At 42.3% G+C, this 20841-nt stretch overlaps 1 protein-coding gene across 9 annotated transcripts in view; it reads left to right on the top strand.

Annotated features, from left to right (window-relative positions):
• LOC146555311 (filamin-C-like) overlaps window positions 1-20485 on the top strand; it is a 60617-nt gene extending 40132 nt beyond the window's left edge. For 8 of the 9 annotated variants that reach the window (XM_085252876.1, XM_085252873.1, XM_085252874.1 and 5 more), the window contains 17 exons: window positions 722-821; window positions 6944-7084; window positions 7244-7372; window positions 7562-7735; window positions 9855-10016; window positions 12278-12481; window positions 12568-12720; window positions 12984-13106; window positions 13242-13499; window positions 14476-14745; window positions 15081-15218; window positions 16684-16799; window positions 17421-17553; window positions 17940-18116; window positions 18197-18415; window positions 18803-19009; window positions 19099-20485. In XM_085252876.1, the coding sequence (XP_085109002.1) occupies window positions 722-821; window positions 6944-7084; window positions 7244-7372; window positions 7562-7735; window positions 9855-10016; window positions 12278-12481; window positions 12568-12720; window positions 12984-13106; window positions 13242-13499; window positions 14476-14745; window positions 15081-15218; window positions 16684-16799; window positions 17421-17553; window positions 17940-18116; window positions 18197-18415; window positions 18803-19009; window positions 19099-19286 (2892 nt within the window). In that variant the 3' untranslated portion in view covers window positions 19287-20485. The remainder of the gene's footprint in view (window positions 1-721; window positions 822-6943; window positions 7085-7243; window positions 7373-7561; window positions 7736-9854; window positions 10017-12277; window positions 12482-12567; window positions 12721-12983; window positions 13107-13241; window positions 13500-14475; window positions 14746-15080; window positions 15219-16683; window positions 16800-17420; window positions 17554-17939; window positions 18117-18196; window positions 18416-18802; window positions 19010-19098) is intronic. The other variant, XM_085252878.1, reaches the window with a different exon arrangement.
• The last annotated feature ends 356 nt before the right edge of the window (window positions 20486-20841 follow it).

Here is a 20841-nt window from a genome sequence, read left to right as displayed (position 1 = left end):
TCATCATCTCCTGCTGGGAGGGCAGCTGGGGGCTACTCTTATTAACACTACCCTCTGATTTTTACCCTCTGACTGGCTGATATCAGAGACAATTCAGCATGTCAACTTTTCTTCAACATCTGGAGAGCAGCTGATCCAGATGTTCTGACAATGTGATGATTTTAGAGAAATAGTTTCAAGACAGATTTGATCTGTTTTGTATTATTTCAGAGAATTGTGTATTTTCTTAAAATTATAATTTATTTTATTTTTATACTTTTATAATTTTTTCATATTATTTTTAGTATGACATTATTTTAAATTTTAAATTTTGTTTTATTGCTTTACTCTATTTTTCATTAAATGTATTTAATTATAATTTTTTGGTAATTTTATGGTTTCGTTATAGTTTTCAGAGCCGTTGTCTCTATTTCATTTTGCTTCTTTATATCAAAATGCTTAGATAGGTTAATATTTCTTATATTAACCTATATAATATTATTTTCTTATTATCTCAGAGACTGTGCAGCAGTCATTTGTTCCAGTTCAGTTCTGATCGTTAGAAGCTCCCTTCCTTTCCCCGCTCTTAAACCAGTGTTACCTAAACTGGACCAGTCAGATGTCTCTGTCAGCCTCTCTGCAGCCCTGCTGTGCTTCCTCTGCCTCTCCCCTCTCTCTGGATGAAATCCCAGAGTTCCTAGTATGATGCCACTAACGCCCCTCCCCTCTTGCTCTGGTTCAGGCTACCGATGATCCCGTCAGCCCTGTGGATGGGCTGGAGCCGATGCTGCGTCCCTTCAGTCTGGTCATTCCCTTTACGGTGCAGAAAGGAGAGATCACAGGTAGGGCATCTTTATTTCTAATGGTAGTGTTTATGCAGTTTGTGTTAATTTTGTTTTGTTTTGTGGGCATTTTAGCCATTATTGGACAGAGGCGGTGTAGACCAGGGGTCAGCAACCTTTAACACCCAAAGAGCCATTAGGATGCGATTTCCACGCAAAAGAAAACACTGGGAGCCGCAAATACTTTTTGACATCTAAAATGAAGATTACACTGTATATATTGTTTTTTACCTTTATGCTTTGTGTGAACAACTAAGGTCTATTGCTTGTGAAATCCATGAAGTGCTACAGAGAAAATTACATTTCAATTTCAAAATTACAATTACATTTAGCAAACAAAAACTGTTGTGAGCCGCCACCCTTATATCGCCTTTGGGCTTTTGGAGCCTTGACCTGACTTTTAAAAAGTAATTGGAAAAAAAGCACTATGCTGCTAAAAAAAAATGAAAACTAGATATTTGCAAAATTCTGCCTAAATATGTATTTTACCTGGTTAATGTGTGTGGCGGGGCGTGGTCTGCAGCGCCGCTGCAGGGGAGGCGGACGCACCTGAGCGGCACCCGCAATCACGCCTCGCCGCCTTAACGTCTGTGCTATCTATGCTGTTGTGTTGGTGTGTGTCGGGCTGTGAACTGAAAAGCTACAGCCGGCTGTATGCGTACAGCAACCGTGTGTGAAAAGTGGTAGATGCTGAAAAGCATGTTCATGGAAACATCGTTGGTCTGCCGTGGTATGTTTACAATGGAACTTCTGCTCCTGAACCTCTGCGCACTGTTACGTTATTTGAGGTTATGGATGTTATTTGACTGGAGGCATAACTCACAGACACAAGAGACGCGCCATTACTCCAATGAGTGTCCTTTATTATTTTTCATCCCCCCCTACAACAACAACCCAGCAGAAACGTTCCTACCACTTAACATTTACCTGATACTACATCCCCCCTACTAAATAGGATGTGATGCTGGAATACAACCAAGAAAACAGATTAGACCCGCACGCTTTAAAGTATACTATTACTATGTCCTTGTGCTTTATCTGGTAACAGCTTGTTTACTGAACTCGCTTGGTTTCAAACCAGACTACTCAGAATGTCCAAAAATAAACTCTCAAAGTATACAACTCTGAACACTAAGCATAAGTGCACATTTCTGAACTATTCAGTGCAGCTACAAACAACATGTTTAAACAGTGCAACCATTTGCTTTATTTCTCATTGTCTCTATGAGGGATGGGGTAGACTACCCAGCCCTCAGCCTGAGTGTGGGGATTATTCTGCCCCATTGCTCACTCAGTTCCAAGCCCTATGAGCAAACATAGTCTTTTAGGTATGCTGGAGGCCTCCTAGACCTGGGTTGGATTTGGCTCCCAGCTTCAGGAGTCTGCTGGCTGGCCCCCTGTGAGATAGTGTCTGGAACCGACACAATCTGTGCAGCTGGAACAGAGTTCTCAGGTGAAGCCTCTGGTGGATCGCCAGAAATCTCTGGTGCCCCAGGTGTCCATGTAAGATGGTAACGGTTTCTTCTCAGCGTGCCCTTTGCTGTCTCGATGATGTAGGACCTCGCTGAGCCTGCCATGGACACGACTGTCCCCCTAGTATCCATGTCTGAGACCCACACTTTGTCTCCAGGATTGAGCTGTAGCATATCATGTGCTCTGTGTCTGCGGTTGTAGTTTTGTCTTTGTTTTTGTCTGTACGATTGTTCTATAGCTTTGAGCTTGTCTGTGTCCGTACCTCTTGGATTTAGCTGTGATGGGATGACAGGAATAGTTGTCCTTATCCTTCTACCCATGAGAAGCTCTGTTGGGCTGTAGCCATTTGCCAATGGAGTGGCCCGGTATGCCATAAGGGCGAGATAGGGATCGCCAGACTTTTTAAGAAGACTTTTGATGGTCCTGACTGCCCTCTCGGCCTCCCCATTGCTCTGAGGGAAGTGGGGACTGGATGTCTCATGGCTAAAACCCCATTCTTGTGCAAATCTTTTGAAGGAATCAGACGAGAACTGAGGTCCATTATCAGAGCGAACCCGCTCTGGTATGCCATGACGTGCAAAGATTGATTTACAGTGCTCGATCACTGCCTCTGATGTTGTAGATGTCAGTTTGGCAACTTCGAAGAATCTGGAAAAGTAATCCACAATGACCAGGTACTGTTTATTCTCTATCTGGAACAGATCAGTTCCAACCATGGCCCACAGTCTTTGTGGGAACTCGGTAGGTAGCATGATTTCTTTGTGGTTAGTCCGCTCATGGCAGCAAGTGTCACAGGTCCCAATCACTTTTATCAGCTCACTGCTCAGGCCTGGCCACCAAACAGATTGTTTAGCTCTCTCTCTGCATTTCGTTATTCCCAGGTGTCTCTCATGTAGTTTAGACAGAATGTCTGCTCTGAGTGATGTGGGAATCACTATTCTGCTCCCATAAAGAAGCAAACCATTGTGGACTGTGAGGTCACCTGAAAATGGCAGATAAGGCTGGAAAACCCTTTCGATGGAGTACTTATCTGGCCATCCTTCCACACAGAACTTCTTCAGCTGGCTTAGAATGCTGTCATTGTCCTGATGTGTCTGGATTTCTCTGAGTCGTGGCTCTGTGGCTGGCAGGCTTGCTATGACGGACTCCACATACAAGTTGATTTCTTCCTCCGGCAAACCTTCAGTTGTGTCACATACAGGAGCTCTGGACAGTACATCTGCTGTTGCAATGTAGCTGCCATCACCAGTGTGTGTGTGAGTGGGTGGATGACTGGATGTGTAAAGTGCTTTGGGGTCCTTAGGGACGAGTAAAGCGCTATATAAATACAGGCCATTTACCATTTACCAGGAACATGAGATATGGTATAAGAGAACCTCATCAATCGCATGCGTAGACGTTGTATACGAGGTGGAAGCTCGTCCAGGCCCTTGGAGCCAAGCAACGAGACCAGAGGTTTGTGGTCTGTTTCAATGTGGAATGTTTTCCCAATTAGGAACTCTGCAAACCTCTCACAGGCCCATGTTGAAGCGAGGGCCTCCTTCTCAATTTGAGCATATCGCGCTGAGAGCTTTTGAAGCGTATGCTACTGGTTTCCACCCTAGATCGGCGTGCCGCTGGAGAAGCACTGCTCCCAAGCCATACGAAGATGAATCAGCTGATACGCACGTTTCAGCATTTGGATCATACAGAGCGAGCCCTGGGGGTGTTGTCAGTTCTTTTTTGATGCCGTCGAAAGCCTGCTGCTGCTGTGGCCCCCATGACCACAGGTTGGACTTCTTCAGTAGATCTCTTAGGGGGCGCGTTTTTTCCGCCAGGTGAGGAAGAAACTTTCCTAGGTGATTCACCATGCCCAGGAAGCGTCTCACCTCACTTATGTTGCTGGGCTCATCCATGGAACTCACGGCATGTGTTGCACACTTGAATTAAAATGAATTGAAACCAGTGTGGCTTTGTGAGTTCGCCTTTACTGCATCTGCAAATATATACATGGACATAGCACAGCGTTACACACTTTTGCAGTCTCACATAACGCTTATAGGCGCACTGCCTTATGGGTAGTGTTTAAACTCAAACCACTAATATTTCTTACAGTGGAACAATGAAATAAACATAAACACAAGGTAGTGTGATCCACCAGTCTACATCTGCTGTGATTACAGCCCGGTACAGGTATAAATCCACAAAAGTGCCACGAGGTTTCCACACAGACTAATGAATCAGATCTAGCTGCTAATCGTTAGCATCACAGCTAATTCACATCGCTACCAATAACTTATACACTAATGACACATAGTGGGGATTAACGGCCAACTTTCCCACATTCTCTGCAACCCCGTGGACTCATCTGTAGACACATTTTAAGTTATTTACCATCTTGTATCTGCTTACCTGCAAATATATACATGGACATACCACAGCGTTACACACTTTTGCAGTCTCACATAACGCTTATAGGCGCACTGCCTTATGGGTAGTGGCTGGCTTCTTTACTCCCGCTAGAGCTGCTCATTTTAGGGGATACTCCCTCTTGTGGTGTAACGGAGGAATAACTACGCTTCCTGCACTATGTCATTTTTGGAGACTGGGGCACACATTATTTTACCACAATCAAAGAAAATACAGATGTGAACAATCAGACCATTTAACTAACTACAATATTGTCACTAAAGATTATGGGGGGTGTCTTGTTTTGTCCACAATGTCTTTCTTGTCCTTACACATGCACCTTGTCAGGATCTGCGCTAACCCCCGATGCCTCAATGACCTGCCCCAGGAACTTTATCCTGTTCTTGGAGAACTCACACTTGTCGTTCAATGTTACTCCAGCCTCCTGCAGTCGAACCAGTGCTTTTCGAAGTCTCTCATCATGCTCTGCTTGTGACGTCCCCCAGATGAGCACATCATCCATCTGGCAGAGGACTCCTTCTAAGCCCTCAAGAATGCGTGCCATCCGTTTCTGGAAGTGTTCTGGGGCTGATGAGATTCCAAAGCACAGACGATTGTAACAATACCGACCAAAAGGTGTAATAAAGGTCGTGAGCAAAGAAGAGTCCCTGGATAAGGGAATCTGCCAAAATCCTGCATTGGCATCCAGCTTTGAAAACACTTTTGCTCCTGCAAGCTGTCCTAGTGTGTGTTCTACTGAAGGGAGTGGATGCTTCTCTCTCATGACATATTTGTTTAGTTCAGTGAGATCGCTGCATATTCTCACTATGCCTGTGCGCTTAGGAACCACCACCATAGGCGCGCACCAATCAGTGGGCTCCTCCACCTTGGAAATGACACCCTGCTGCTCCATCCTGTTCAGCTCTTCTTTAACCTTTGGTAAGAGTGGAAGGGAGATTCGCCTAGGGGTCGAGAGGGAAAACGGCTGTGCCTCTGGTTTCAGAACAATATTGTACTCCCCCTCCATTTTGCCTAAGCCGCTGAAAAGCTTGGGGAATTCTTGTTTGACAGCGTCAATAGAGTCTAAGCTAATATGATTCACTCTAGCAACCAGCTGTAGTGCCACTGCAGCATGCCCGCTCAGCAGCGGTGTGCATAAACCCTGTACGACATGAATGTCTTCTTTGGTTTTGTGGTTGTTCTTGCTGAGAGTGGCTGTGAACATGCCTTTAACCTTCAGACGTGTTCCTCCTCCTCCATTGTTGCGAGCGCGGACGCCAAGGGGCTGCCAGACATTTATACAGCCGTATTTCACACATGACTATGAAAGGCGGAAGAGGAAGTAGTTCCTCTGAATGTAGACAATCCGAATGTTATAGTTTCTTCCCACTGTGTTCCTGTTAATGATAAACTACAAATTTACTCTAAATTACTAAAATATCGATATTTTAATGTGAGAATCGATTCTAGAACATAAATGATTGGTATCGGAGGAATCGATATTTCAGGATCGATCCGCACATCACTAATAAGAAGTCACTTTCATCTTTACGCAGGACTGTAAGCTATCATCTGTGAGGCGTGAGCAGTGTTTGTTTTTAGCATAGTTCGCGGTGGAGAATAGCTGTTGACATAATGTGGATCCAAAGATCCATAATTTGCCTACCTGGGGTTGAAAGTCTCGATAAATGCAAGGTGTTTCGGCGGGTATGCCGGCTTCAGTGAGTGTGACGCTTATTTTCAGCCATGAAAAATATAATATAATTTTATATTTCAATATCACAATACTCTTCCAATTTAGGACTAAAAGTTAAAAAGAACATAAATAAACATAAATAAAATGCACTTCAGCAAAATATTTAAAAAATATATATATATATTTTCCCAAACCACGCAGAGCCGCACTATAAGGACTAAAGAGCTGCAGGTTGCCGACCCCTGGTGTAGACAGACAGGAAAGCGGGTCAGACTTGAATCTGCTCTCTTCTGTGTGGCCATGCCGCACATGGTCGCCTGCTCATGCTCAGTTGGCACCCCAGTAAATGCTGTTTCTTAGCTTTGACATATCATTCCTAACCAGGTGACTTTGCATCAAAGGATGCACTTGAAGCATTACTAGAGGCTGATAACTTGCATAGTATTTGAATCTAATTTAAAAACTCTAATGAAATTTAACCTTTTGGTTATTGTGATTAGAATGGTTTCAGTCTAAACATGAAATTAGTCAGAATAACTGAACTTGTGTGTGTTTTATCCTCCAGGTGAAGTCCGCATGCCTTCTGGCCGAACGGCCCGACCTCACATCACCGACAACAAGGACGGGACAGTTACTGTGAAGTACTCGCCAACTGAACGAGGCCTCCATGAGATGGACATCAAATACGATGGCAACCACATCCCAGGTGATCCCTCCTCAGTGAATATGTGTTCTGTTTCTGAGGCGCACATTCTTTCGTCTTCAGCAGTGTTATCAGCAGACAGACTGACTTTCAACCTTTAATGTGAAAATCATTAAACATCACATTAACACACAGGTTCTCTGTGTGCTCTCTCTGTTACAGGAAGTCCACTCCAGTTCTATGTTGATGCTATTAACAGTGGTCATGTGACAGCATACGGTCCCGGCCTGAGCCACGGCACCATGAACCGACCAGCTACTTTCACTATAGTTACAGAAGATGCTGGAGAAGGTATCCCTCATATGTACACTAGTAGATATAAGAGCTGTTTAAAGCCTGAGCCCAGTTCTTCTCGGGCACGTAGACGGTGTTTATGACTGTATCTTTTATCTGAAATATGAAATGTGTATTTAATCAGAAGAAGACACCATGTGAAACTGAAGATAAGAAAGGCAGTAAGTGTTCCCACTCTTTCTACAGGAGGTTTGTCTCTGGCAGTTGAAGGTCCATCCAAAGCAGAGATCAGCTGTAAAGACAACAAGGACGGGACATGCACAGTGTCCTACCTGCCCACCGCACCTGGAGACTACAACATCATCGTCAAGTTTGATGACAAACACATCCCTGGCAGCCCCTTCACCGCCAAGATTACTGGTAAAAAATTCTCTCTCCTCGGGAAAGTCGGGCTTTTGTCCAGACAGCTCAGTTTTAAGCAACACTTTTTAAATGATTGTTCATCAAAAAGCAGCTGCAGCACCTATGACGTTGTACATTTTTATGATTTTAACAAAAGATGTAATTTGAATTTAATGTGTAATTTTTCAGAACTACCTCCAAAAATGTAGAAAATCTTCTTTTAAGAAAACTAACATGCTTAGCTTGAATATCTTCACAATCAATACCTTTCAGTACCTTCAAAACACATTAATTATGAAGCACGTGCAGAAAAAGATAGATATTAACTGTGTACTTGGTCACATGTGGATTGCCTTTAGTTGATTTCTATCTCTGTACGCAGACAACACTCTGCTCTATCTTCCTGTGGGACACCAAATATACAAAACCCTTTCCAATCAAAGCAGATATAAATGATCAGATTTTTTTTCAGCTAAATTCAGAAAATAAATTATCCAGCATTTTTATCTTCAGTTATTCAGTCATTTAGTCCTGTAAAAGGTTTCACTTTAACTCTAACAGCTTTAAAGTGTTCTGGAAAGTTTCTTTGTTTTGTCAAACCATGACGTGGCATGTGTTCTTCTTTTGGTTGTCTAACTTCTTGTAATTATCCTTCCTTGTCATTATAATATTTCCTAATTACATTATTTAACCTCCTGACCTTCACTGGCTCATTGTTAACCTGTCTATGTCACGATCTGGGGGGCAGATCATCAGGAGATGCAGGATGTGGACCCAAACGCAAGCACTGACAACGGCGTAGCTGTGAGAAAGTTTATTAATAATGAAAGGGGAAAATACAAACCAAAGCAGGGTATCGCAGGGAACTACGCTAACAAAACCTAAACTGGGAAGAGCTACGAAATAATAATACAAGAAATAAAAACCTGTGACTACAAACCTGAAAACATGGAGAGACACCTGGAGAAATACAGACACGCGGACGAACCAGTAACTAACAGAGGGAAACACAAGGCTTAAATAGACAGACGGATAACGAGGGAATGAGACACAGGAGAACACAGCTGGGAGTAATCAGACATGACCAAGGGGAAGCAAAACTCAATACATTGACATAGGACGCAGACTTTCAAAGTAAAACAAGAAACATAACAGACACGGACTTAACTAGGTGAGACAGCAACCATGGAACACAGAAACCAAAAGACTAGAAAAGATAAACAATGACAAAATCAAAGTTCAATAGTAATACAGAAACAAAACACTGGGTCACAGACCCAGGACAGTGACAGTCTCGGTTTTTAATTGTTCCTCCAAGTCTTGGCCATCAAAGAAAAGAAAAAGTATCTATATATGAATTACATCTATATTTACACATAGATTATTCCTGTCTTTCTTCTTTTTTGTGTGGTACGTGTATACAAGTGCTGAGGCAAAGTGGGGGTAATGATGAATATCATGAATCAGTAGAGTGCTGAGCATAGGGTAGGGATTAATCAGCGTGTACATACTTCTTCCTGCTCCATTTTGGACTTGATGATTAAGTGGTTTATTTCATGTCACTGAGATTTTCTTTATTTATTGTATTTTTTTGTGTGCATATGTGTGTGTATGCAGGTATCAGTGTATATGTGTATGTTTGTATATGGTTTTTGTTTTATGTCAGACATAAAAGCTCATCATCATCATAATCAAAAGATTAAAAGATTTTCTGCTTAGGTGGTCCAAACTCTGGCATCGAGCTGTGAATGTTGATTTAGTCTGCATTTGGAGAGCACATTCCCCTGCCGAGACACCCCCCTCACCTTTTAAAGTTCCCAAGCTCCTTCTCATCATGCTCCACCTTTCAGTGTAGTTTTTTTAAAATTAGTCATGATAGTTGTTCAGTAAGCAGCACCTGTTACCCACGGTACGTCCATCACATGGCCAATCATTAGCTTAATTTCTGTTTTCAAATTGATGCCAGTTTAGTTTGTTTTAGTTTGTTTATGTCATTGCACGTTGTTTCATTTGTGTCGGTGCTGGCTTGTCTGTGGGTGCTGTAACCTGCATTAAAAGCTGCAGTATGAGTAAAGTTTGGCTGATTGAACTAAGCTGGTTTTCACTATTACTTTGTCGTCTCACATTTGATCTCCAGGTGACGACTCTATGAGAACATCCCAGCTTAACGTTGGCACGGCAACAGATGTTTCCTTAAAAATTATGGAGACGGACCTGAGCAGCCTGACCGCGACGATCAGAGCTCCGTCAGGAAACGAGGAGCCCTGCCTGCTGAAGAGGCTGCCCAACAGACATATCGGTCAGTTTCTATGCTTCAATGCTTCTCAGTCACCCTTTGGCAAAACGTGGACCAAAACCAAACAACATAGAATCTTTATTATTATCCAGATTTCATCAAATATTTGGTTTTCTAAATATTACATTCTTCAAATTATTACCCAGTCAACAAAGCTAGCTGTCCATCACTAATTCATCGGTGATAAAATTACCTTATTGTCCCTAAATAATAATGTCTTTATTAGGACTTGAAAGGGAAAACCTTCAGGTGCTGAAGGTCTGAAGCAGGCCAGATCTGAGACTATTGTTCATGTTTTTGGAGGTGACACAGGTGTGAGGATCAGAATATCGTCACAGTCAGCAGACAAGGCTGGACTGGGACAAAAAATCGGCCCGGGCATTTTGACTAGAGACCGGCCCACCAGGATAAATGTGACGTCATTCAGGGGTAAAACCGCAAAGGATTCTGGGAACTTGTGGCAAGAGGTACTAGCGCACGCAGGCTTTCAATTGAACTCAGTTACACAGCGATAAAAAGAAACCCAAAAAATGGCAAGAAGCTGTTGTATTATTAACTGCAATAGCCGGTCGCATGACAGCCACGGGAAGCCGACGGGTAAAGAGATCTTTTTTTTTTTTATCGGATTACGTCGTTGAAGAGAAATTTTTAAGCCATGTTTCCGAAGTAAGAGCCGACGGATGGTCTGGATATACCAAATATAACGTCTCAGAACACTTCAGCTCACATGTTAGTCTGCTCCAAGCATTCCCACAAAGGTCAGAGTTTTGTTGTAGTTAATACGTCATTTTTCTTAACATAACTGGTGATATAGGTTACAAGCAAGTCTGGCGCTGAACAGAAATTGTTGCGCTATGCTCCTTTATTTATTGTGTTTATTGTGCATAAATAGTGAATTGTCCTGACACAATATTGCATTTCGCTTCTGTTATTATGGTACATTGACAAAACCATATACTTTTATTCACAGGATAAAACAGTTGTTTTGTATCACTAATTGTCCAGTGCGATTACAGCATACAATATTATTGTCACTGCTACATTTCTGTAATGCTACCAGAAATTATTTCCACTACTAATTAATTACCGTTGAGCTCAAAGGTTATATTAATAAACGGTTAACGAATGTGTATTTATGACGATGATTTGTGAGACTGGTAAACTTACCTTTGTTTGTACGATGGTCTTTCGTTCTACACGGTGCATTTCAAGGTCCTGTACCCATCCGTCGGTAAACTGTACCTGGGCTTGTTGCAGTGACCTGAAGTTACTAAACTTCATGAGTGTATGCACTCACTCCAAGAACCGTATAATTATGAATCTGAGCGTGGTGAAAGTTGGGCAGCACGCTGACGTCCTTTGTCCACTCTGGGTGCTCCTAAGGGTCTGGCCCTTTCACTCCTTTGATTTTTTTCCTCGTATCTTTTCTTTGTCTTTTCGTCGAGTCTGTCTTTGTACGGACCGACATTGTTCTCCTTTTGTTTTGTACATTCCTTTTTTGTGCGGCAAAGAAAAAACAGGAAGGTATTGGAACCGGAGAATGAACGTTTTGCGGTGCTGCAAATGCTTGCATTTGATGCGGTACTTGGATTGTTTTGCCACGAGTTCCCGGCATGCAATGCGCGAAAATCACGTGATTGCTAAACAAGGGGGAGGGTGCATCCAGCCTCCTCGGCTGTAATTGGTCCAGCCCAGAGTCGATCATTACCAAATGGCCAATCCAACACCTTTCATTATATATACCCTTCCTAAAAAAAAAAATCCATCGGCCCATAAAAACAAAAAATCGCCAGCGGCCCACCGGGCAAATGCCCGGTATACCCGATGGCCAGTCCAGCTATGTCAGCAGACACTCAGTTTTTACATTTTTCTGGGTTGAATACTAGCTTAGTGTTGGCTGTGCAGATGTTAGAAAAGAGGTGAATTTGTGTTATCAGCATATGATGCAGTTGTGTCTATCCTGGATGCAGTTTGCACTTTACCATCGCGTTCTCGTCCTTTTGTGCAATAAAAATAAAAGTCCACATCCACACTGGAAACTGCCCAACTATTTTCCTCCTCTGACACACAAACTGAAATCAGCAGATTGTAGCGTGCAAAAACCGATAAGTGGGACAGATAGGTAGGCAGACGATTCAAAAGAACTGAACTACTCGGATCTCAATTCCCATTCCTACACGGACGTGTGATTTTATACAGTAAAAAGAATTCGCACAGCTGTACAAGAGACTCCACGTTTCTGATGACATGTCTCTTTCCTGCAGGAATATCCTTCACACCAAAGGAAGTTGGTGAACACGTGGTCAGTGTGAAGAAGAACGGGAAACATGTGACCAATAGTCCGTTTAAGATCATGGTGGGTCAGTCGGAGATCGGAGATGCCAGCAAGGTGAAGGTTTACGGTCAGGGGCTGGTGGAGGGACACGTGTTCGAGGTGGCCGAGTTCATTGTGGACACAAGGAATGCAGGCGAGGATTCAACCTTCATCCACACAATCAGAGCGCTGAAGCTCAGGATTTCAGATTCTAACCCTCAATGTCTGTGTTTGTGGCAGGTTATGGAGGTCTGGGTCTGTCCATCGAGGGTCCCAGTAAGGTGGACATCAACTGTGAGGACGTGGAGGACGGGACATGTAAGGTCACCTACTGTCCCACAGAACCAGGAAACTACATCATCAACATCAAGTTCGCCGACCAGCATGTGCCAGGTACGAAAAATTATTCCAAGTTTGATTTGAGGCAAATTAGTTTGTAGAAAGAGAACGTACCACTGCAGATGGTATAAAAGATGAATGCAGATGCCTGAAGTAGTTCTTCACAAGTACAAAACATTTTCCTGTAACTACCATAAAGAGTTAGATAGATCATTGGTTCAGATCTGATGAGCTAGGTGTTGATCTGATGCTCTGGACAAAGCATGAGGGTCTAAGAGTTTCGGCTTTCAGTTGTGATGTGATGTTTGTGTGAACAGGAAGTCCGTTCACGGTGAAGGTGTTTGGTGAAGGTCGGATGAAAGAGAGCATCACCCGGAAACGTCAGGCACCCTCCATTGCCACCGTGGGCAGCACGTGTGACCTCAACCTCAAAATACCAGGTGAGCTGTGATATCTGCCTCCTCCTCATCCTCCTTCTGTCGGCTCCTGCCCTCCCTGCTTCCTTCTCTTCACCTCCTCGTCTTTGTCCACTATTTCCTCCTCCTCCTCCTTCCTGCTTCTCCTCTGGGTCCCAGGAAACTGGTTTCAGATGGTTTCGGCTCAGGACCGTTTGACCCGGACGTTCACCCGCAGCAGCCACACCTACACCCGGACCGAGCGGACGGAGATCAGCAAAACCCGAGCCGGAGAGACCAAGAGGGAGGTGCGGGTGGAGGAGAGCACGCAGGTCGGAGGCGATCCCTTTAGAGACGTATTTGGAGATTTTCTAGGGCGAGAGAGTCTTAGTGGCTTCAGCGGGATGCCGACCGGCAGCCGACAGCCGCTGCAGAACGGTGTGTGTGTGTGTGTGTGTGTGTGTGTGTGTGTGGTAAGTGAGAGTGGCTGATTTAACAGAGTGTTGTGCTGTAATGGCCTCCCATGCTAACCCTCTAACCTGCTCTGATTCTTCCAGCTCTCTCACTTCTCTTTGTCTGCATTCTGCTGTCAAAATGTCTGGATTAAGGTAGTATTGTTATTCAGTCTGGCCTGATGTGGGCACTGTGCCTAATCTCAGATACAGCAATAAAGAAATGTGTTGGGTTTATAGTTGCAGTAGAAGGAAGGAGCTGCTTACAGGTTCAGCAGTCATATCATTGGTCAGATAAAAAATAAAAATTAAAAAAACCTTAAAAAGGCTCCAACAATACAAATACAGCCCAGAAGTCCAGTTCAGAGACTTCTGGGCCATGTTTGTACTGTTGGAGCCTCTAGTGGACTTTTGAGGAAAAGCAGGTTTTTTTTATAGGTTAATGGTTGCTGTTGTTTTTGTTGACTGAGACGTGGAAGAACTGATTTCTGTTCATCTTTAAGACTATTTTAAAGCAGAAAGACAAAGACAAACATCCATTAAGCATATTAGTAATACGCACTCTCAAGGAAACATTTTAAATTTGTAAAATTATTAAAAGATTGCAGTTCAAGTATTTACAGTATCATCACTATTTCTTATCAAATTCTTCATAAAAATGTATTTTCACTTAAATGTTACTATTGAATGAGATGATTTGTTCAAACTGAACTAACAATTGAAAAAAGAAAAGAGGACCTTGGATTGATTTCTGAGGAGCTCCACACCTAATTTTAGCTACTAAAAATTACAAAATAAACATGCTATAGACCAAAAACCTACAAAATCTAAATCCGTGACATATTAACCAGTGCATGATGCAAGATATTTTTTTTTTTGGTGCATGCTATGTAAAAACTGACTATGAAACATTTGCTGGATGAATCATCTGATCCTCAGTAACATTCTCCTAATCCTGTCAGGTGAGGCAGCTAACCAGGAGATGACGGCTCAGGTGACGAGTCCTGGAGGAAAGACAGAGGACGCAGAGATCATTAAAGGAGAGGAGAGCACCTACAGCGTCCGCTTCATCCCTCAGGAGATGGGACCTCACACTGTCAACGTCAAATACCGGGGCCAGCACGTCCCTGGGAGCCCCTTCCAGTTCACTGTGGGGCCCCTGGGAGAGGGAGGGGCCCACAAGGTCAGAGCAGGAGGCACTGGACTGGACCGCGGAGTGGCAGGAATCCCAGGTGGGCTGTAGGATTTACATTTGTTCCTTATCTCTTCTTCTGTCCTTATGAACCGGTTTCTTTTTGCTTCTTCTGTAACAACTTTGATTTCATTTGAATCTTTGGATGAAGAAGCATGCTGACATGCTCCTACATGTCAGCAAGGTTTGGTCACAGGAAACAAAACATCCATCTGTGATGTGTCAAATGAACTCTTGAAACACCCATGTTCCTAATTTTGTTTCACTGATGATATGTCTGCTATTTCAGTTCAATTTGAAAAATTTTCTTTACAAAAAGCTCCTCTAGTGGCCACCATAGGAACTGCAGCTCTCACAGTTTGTGTTGTTTTGTAGCGGAGTTCAGTATCTGGACCAGAGAGGCTGGTGCTGGAGGTCTCTCTATTGCTGTAGAAGGACCCAGCAAGGCTGAGATAACATTTGAAGACAGGAAAGATGGATCCTGTGGAGTTATTTACGTAGTGCAGGAACCTGGTAAGTCTCAAGAGATATTTGGCTTAAGCCGCTCAGATTTATTTCAGCCAATGAAAGAAGCCTAACCTTTTTCTGTGAGATGTTATCATTTTAATTTTAATACTTTTAATACTCTCTGATAGTTATAATACTCTCTGACAGATTATTGTGGTGTTTATTTGTTTTTTGTTTTGTTTTTATTCCTCTGATTAATTGTATCACTCTTTTCACCATAACAGCAAGACAAATTCCTTATTTGTGTGAAAATTTGACAATAAACATCATTAGGATTCTGTATCTGATGGTAAAGGGTTTGATCTGCATACAAACTTATATTCCACAAGGTTTCTACCTACATAGCAACAAAGGCACAAGCCTGGAATCACTACTTGAATTTTATCATTTCAAATATTCGCCCAGGACCAGTTTAGTTCAAATCCATCCATGTCACAGTATAATTATTGTAATTGTAAAAGTGTAAGCGTGCTCTGCCTCTGGAACGATATATAAAAATAAATTAAGAAAAAAACAGATTAAAGTTAGAACTCATGGTAAATGGGCAACTTTTGAAAAACAAACTTGCAGATTAACAGAAATAAAATTAGAACTTAAAAACAGTATAAGGCTACGTTCACACTGCAGGCGAAAGCGCATCAAATCCGACTTTTTTTTTTTGACCCTATGCGACCCATACCCAATCATGGTATGACAGTGTGAACGGCACAAATCCGATCTGGGTCACTTTCGTATGTGGTACTGAATCCGATACATATCCGATGTTTCAGAAAGCGACTGCTGTTTGAACGGTCAAGTCGCATTAAATCCGTCTTTTACGTCACTGACACAAGACAGACGCCAATTATCAGCGCCGGAGAAGCGCCCGATAAGACATCGCGAACGCTTCCTGGCCATCCAGTGAAACTGCTGGGAAGACGACGTTGGAGAAACGTGAACATTTTATTTATACTGTATAATCTGCAGATTCTGACAGAAATCTGCAACTATCCTTTGAAGCACCGCTCCTCTAAAACAGCAATAATGATAATTATTAGGTTATTTACATTATTATGTAAATAACAAAATAACTTAAAGCAAAAATTGGGAAACGTGAAGTCCGAAGTCTTTATATTAAGGGCCATCAGTCAAACAATACTGTTTGCTCTGGGTCTAAACAGAGCGCGTTGTGTATGACGTCTTCTTTTGCGCATGTGGGCCGCTTTGAGCGTTCACACTAGAACGCGTTTGCTCTCGCATTTTATTTGTAGTGTGAACGAGCAGACAAAAAAATCGGATTTGATCAAAAAATCGGAATTGAGCATCAAGACCTGCAGTGTGAACGTAGCCTAAATGTTTTTGAAGTTCCTTGTTATAATGTTATATTGTTTTTGTTTTTTTTTATCATTGGATCTGCAAATTGTTGTGATCGTTAAAGTATTAAAGGAGAAAGTGCATATCCTTCCAACAATAATATATTTCTTTTGTTCAGGTGATTATGAGGTCTCCATCAAATTCAATGATGAACATATCCCAGACTCCCCCTTTACCGTCCCCATCGCCTCGCTGTCAGATGACGCTCGCCGCCTCACCATCACCAGCCTGCAGGTGAGGAAAGATCTAAATCTACCAGCTGAACTTACAGAAATGAAACCCTTTGAGAATTATATTTACTGTGGACAGATTTATTTTTAGAGTCTCAATAACTGTGCTGTGTTGAGGATTGTATTTGTGTTCATAGGTGTGTATATTTATCTCTGAATATTTAATCGCTGCCCTCTTTCTTTGTATGCAACACATTTATTCTTGAGATATAACAAATGTGTGTACAAGTAGGGAAAAAAAACAAAGTCACAATATGTTAAATTGTGAAATTAAAAAAAAAATTATGCTGGTAACATTAACAGAAAAAAGGCTATGGAGGAGCTCACAAAAAAAGACAGAAATAAAACTAAACTGACAAATTTCTATTTTAAAAATAAAAAAACTAAATAGTTTTGATTAAACAATTTATAATTAAAGCCAAATCTTTAAAACATAGGCATAAATATAAAAACAGGCACTACAAACTTTATTAATCAGACCACCAAAGAAATCTTGTAAAAACACTTAAATGAGTATCTGCAGTACTGAGGAAGCATATTCCATTTGTTTAAAATAACCGAGAACTGCTTGTTGAACACTTTTAATCTCCATGGTCCAAAGCACTGAATCCCTTTTCTTTACCAGGAGATGGGTCTGAAGGTGGGTCAGGAGGCCTCCTTTGCAGTGCAGCTCAATGGAGCAAGAGGGCTAATTGATGCCAAGATCCACACGCCATCAGGAGCCACCGAAGAGTGTTACATCACTGAGCTGGACAGCGGTAAGACCCCATTATAGCTGTTAGTGAAGTGATCTTTAGGACTTTTGAGTACAATTAAAAACCAAACATGGATCCACCACGATTTCCTAACCCAGTCAAAATTACATTTGGAGTTCCACAAGGTTCAAGTCTGGGCCCACGACCTTTTAGTTTTTCAGGTTCAGATCACTTATTTGCTATAAATACAAGACTGTTATTTACTGCTTAACTATTAATTTTAATTTGTAATTTTTCAGAGTGTTTGGAAGTTTAAATCTTTCTTGTATTTAATCTTCATATTAAATACAGGATTATAGAGTCATTCGTATAAGAAACCTCTTTCTCAAAGTCTGTATTTACGGTGGTTATAGAACTGTTTGTAAATCAATGATTTCCTGTTTCTACAGATCAGCATGCTATCAGGTTCATCCCAAAGGAGAATGGAGTTCATTCTATAGACGTTCGTTTTAATGGCAGCCATGTCCCCGGCAGTCCCTTCAAGATCAGAGTAGGAGAACCGGGTCAGGTCGGAGATCCAGGAATGGTGTCTGCGTTTGGGTCAGGTCTGGAGGGAGGAACCACAGGTATATACAAAAAACAAAGTCTTTAACTTTGAAGCCATTTGATGAAAGAGAGTTTTAATGAGCGTTCTCACTTTATTTAGGCATGGCATCAGAGTTTATTGTCAATACTTGTAACGCCGGCTCAGGAGCACTGTCCGTGACAATTGATGGCCCATCAAAGGTTAAGATGGATTGTCAGGAGTCTCCTGAGGGGTATAAGGTTTCCTACACACCTATGGCTCCTGGAAGCTACCTGATCTCCATCAAGTATGGAGGACCCCAGCACATTGTAGGCAGCCCCTTCAAGGCCAAAGTATCAGGTGGGTCAATGACCATTGACCTTTTACTGAGGTCAGTCCGTGAGTTTTCCTGATACTCACGGGTATAGTTTCCTGGGGTTTCCTTGGAAATGAGGATGAAAGTGATTCGGTCTTGTTGTGTACAGTCTGCATGCTGCCTTCAGGCGTAGTGATTCCTGGAAATAAAGCATGATTCATCACTTTCCACTGATTCCTCCAGAGATAAAGAGCACATTCAGTTCTAAATAAAGCTTGTTTGGAACCAATTGTTTTTATGCACTTGTAGGACACCAAGCTCTACATAGCTGGTGATACTGACCATATGACTCCTTTTCCTCCTTTTCAGTAAACCTGAAGGGATGTCCACATACTGTTGGAGAAAGCTGACTCTAACTCTTCTTCTTCCAGGACCTCGTCTGTCAGGTGGCCACAGTTTGCATGAGACGTCGTCTGTTCTTGTGGAGACCGTCAGCAAGTCAGTAGCGATGGGCAGCCCTTTTGCCTCTCTGCCTAAATTTTCCTCAGATGCCAGTAAAGTCATCTCCAGAGGTGCCGGCCTTTCAAAGGCCTTCATTGGTCAGAAGAACACCTTCACAGTCGACTGCAGTAAAGCAGGTGACCATTTCGTCCCTCCTGTCTTTCGTGAAAGTCAAATCTGAGATTTTTCTTCACCACTCACGATATTTCCGTTTTTTTCCTTGCAGGCACAAACATGTTGATGGTCGGTGTCCACGGGCCGAAGACACCCTGCGAGGAAGTGTACGTCAAACACATGGGCAACAGGATGTACAATGTCACGTATACTGTTAAAGAGCAGGGCAGCTACATCCTCATTGTGAAGTGGGGAGACGAGAACGTCCCCGGCAGTCCGTTTCATGTCACAGTCCCTTAAAACTGAACTCTTCACTGTCCAAGACTGGATTAAAATGTGATCTGCATTATCTGGACTAGTTTATTTTCTTGATGACAGATTTTCTGTTAGTATTTCTGAAGATATGCAGCACTCAGAGGTCCAGAGGTGTCTGAGGTCACCATGAAGGGGAGACTGCATACATTTCCATCTTTTTTTGTGTGTCCACTTCTCTGAACTTTTTCATCACACCTCATATTTAGTGAAAAATTCAAGCTGCAAGTTGCTCTTTTGCTCCCACAAACCAAACAATTCAGAAGTTAGCTTAAACAGAAGAAACAGTTTTAACGTCAGTGAGGGGGGAAAAGTGCTTCCGAGTCCTTTATTTCTTATCTCCATCTGTAAAAACAGGAAACTATAAACTTTCTCTAAGAATCCTTATTTCTTACTGATGCTCATCCGATAACCACGAACACTTCAGACCCTTGGACTGTCTGCACTCCAGCCATGGTGACTATCGTCCAAAAATCTGATTGGTCAGTAGATGGTGAACGCTTACCTGCAACAAAACCTGGAGCAACTTTGGTCTGTAGCATCAGTTACCATGGTGACATACCACCTTTATAACCCTGAAAAGACAGAGTTAAACCCAAAGTTAGCTTGATAACTACAGATCCCTAAAAGCATTCATGTTTTCTCATGGATGAGTTTAATGTCTTTCGAAGATATTCTGAGTGAAAAATGGTGTTTAGTTAGCCTCAGCAGGCAAAGTCTCCCCTTCCTCAGCATTCAGTTTCAGGTGAGCGAGAGACTATCTTCCCTCCATGTTGAATCAGATGCACTCAGCAGGTCTCTGTATGTCAGGGTTTGTGCCAGATCGCTCATGTGGCGTAGGCCCAGTTGTGGGATGTGGAATGATCAAGATGAGCTGGGCTGTGACGTTAACAAACTCTTCTGTTTTTATTTATCCTGCAGCATTTTTCTCTCCTTTGATTTTCTTTGACAGAAAATGGTCTTACTGTTGAGAGAAGCAGGTGATGATGGATTTATTTTTTTTTTTAAACCACAGGAAGGAAGTGAAGTGGCGTTTCCTTTGTGAATGTTGGAAAAACAGTAGCAGATATTAGAGTGACATTTTATAGTGATTTTATATGTATGAGTGAAGCAAAGTTTAAGTGTTTGATATGTTAACCTTCTGTATTGCGACACTGTGCAGGCATAATAAAAGTTTATCTGTGAAATCTCTCATCTCATTTTCATGATGGAGAACAATCTACTGTGCTTTTCCTCTTTCCTGTGTTGTACAATAGACTGCTGTCTGATCTCATTTTCATAAACTCTTGGTATATAATGTCATGCAGAGGGTGTATTCTATTATGATCGTGTCAGACAGAAGTCCGCCCACCTGCTGTTCAAACCTTCTGATTGTGAGGGGTAGCCAACCAGAACAAAAGTTGTCCTCCTGGGGGAGGAGTGAAACAGCTTGTTTCGGACAGAAAGACAGATACAGGCCCATTATCTGAGACTCGGGTTACAGCTCCTTCAAATGGAAGCAGATGAAAAGAAATTCATAAAAAAAAAAAAATCTAATTTGTTC

The sequence above is a fragment of the Mchenga conophoros genome, linkage group LG17 (genome assembly GCF_057382185.1).
Source record: "Mchenga conophoros isolate Kocher_MC1m ecotype Shallow Benthic linkage group LG17, M_conophoros_male_GT1.1, whole genome shotgun sequence".
Lineage (NCBI taxonomy): Eukaryota > Metazoa > Chordata > Actinopteri > Cichliformes > Cichlidae > Mchenga > Mchenga conophoros.
This window is presented reverse-complemented; position numbering and strand designations above follow the sequence as displayed.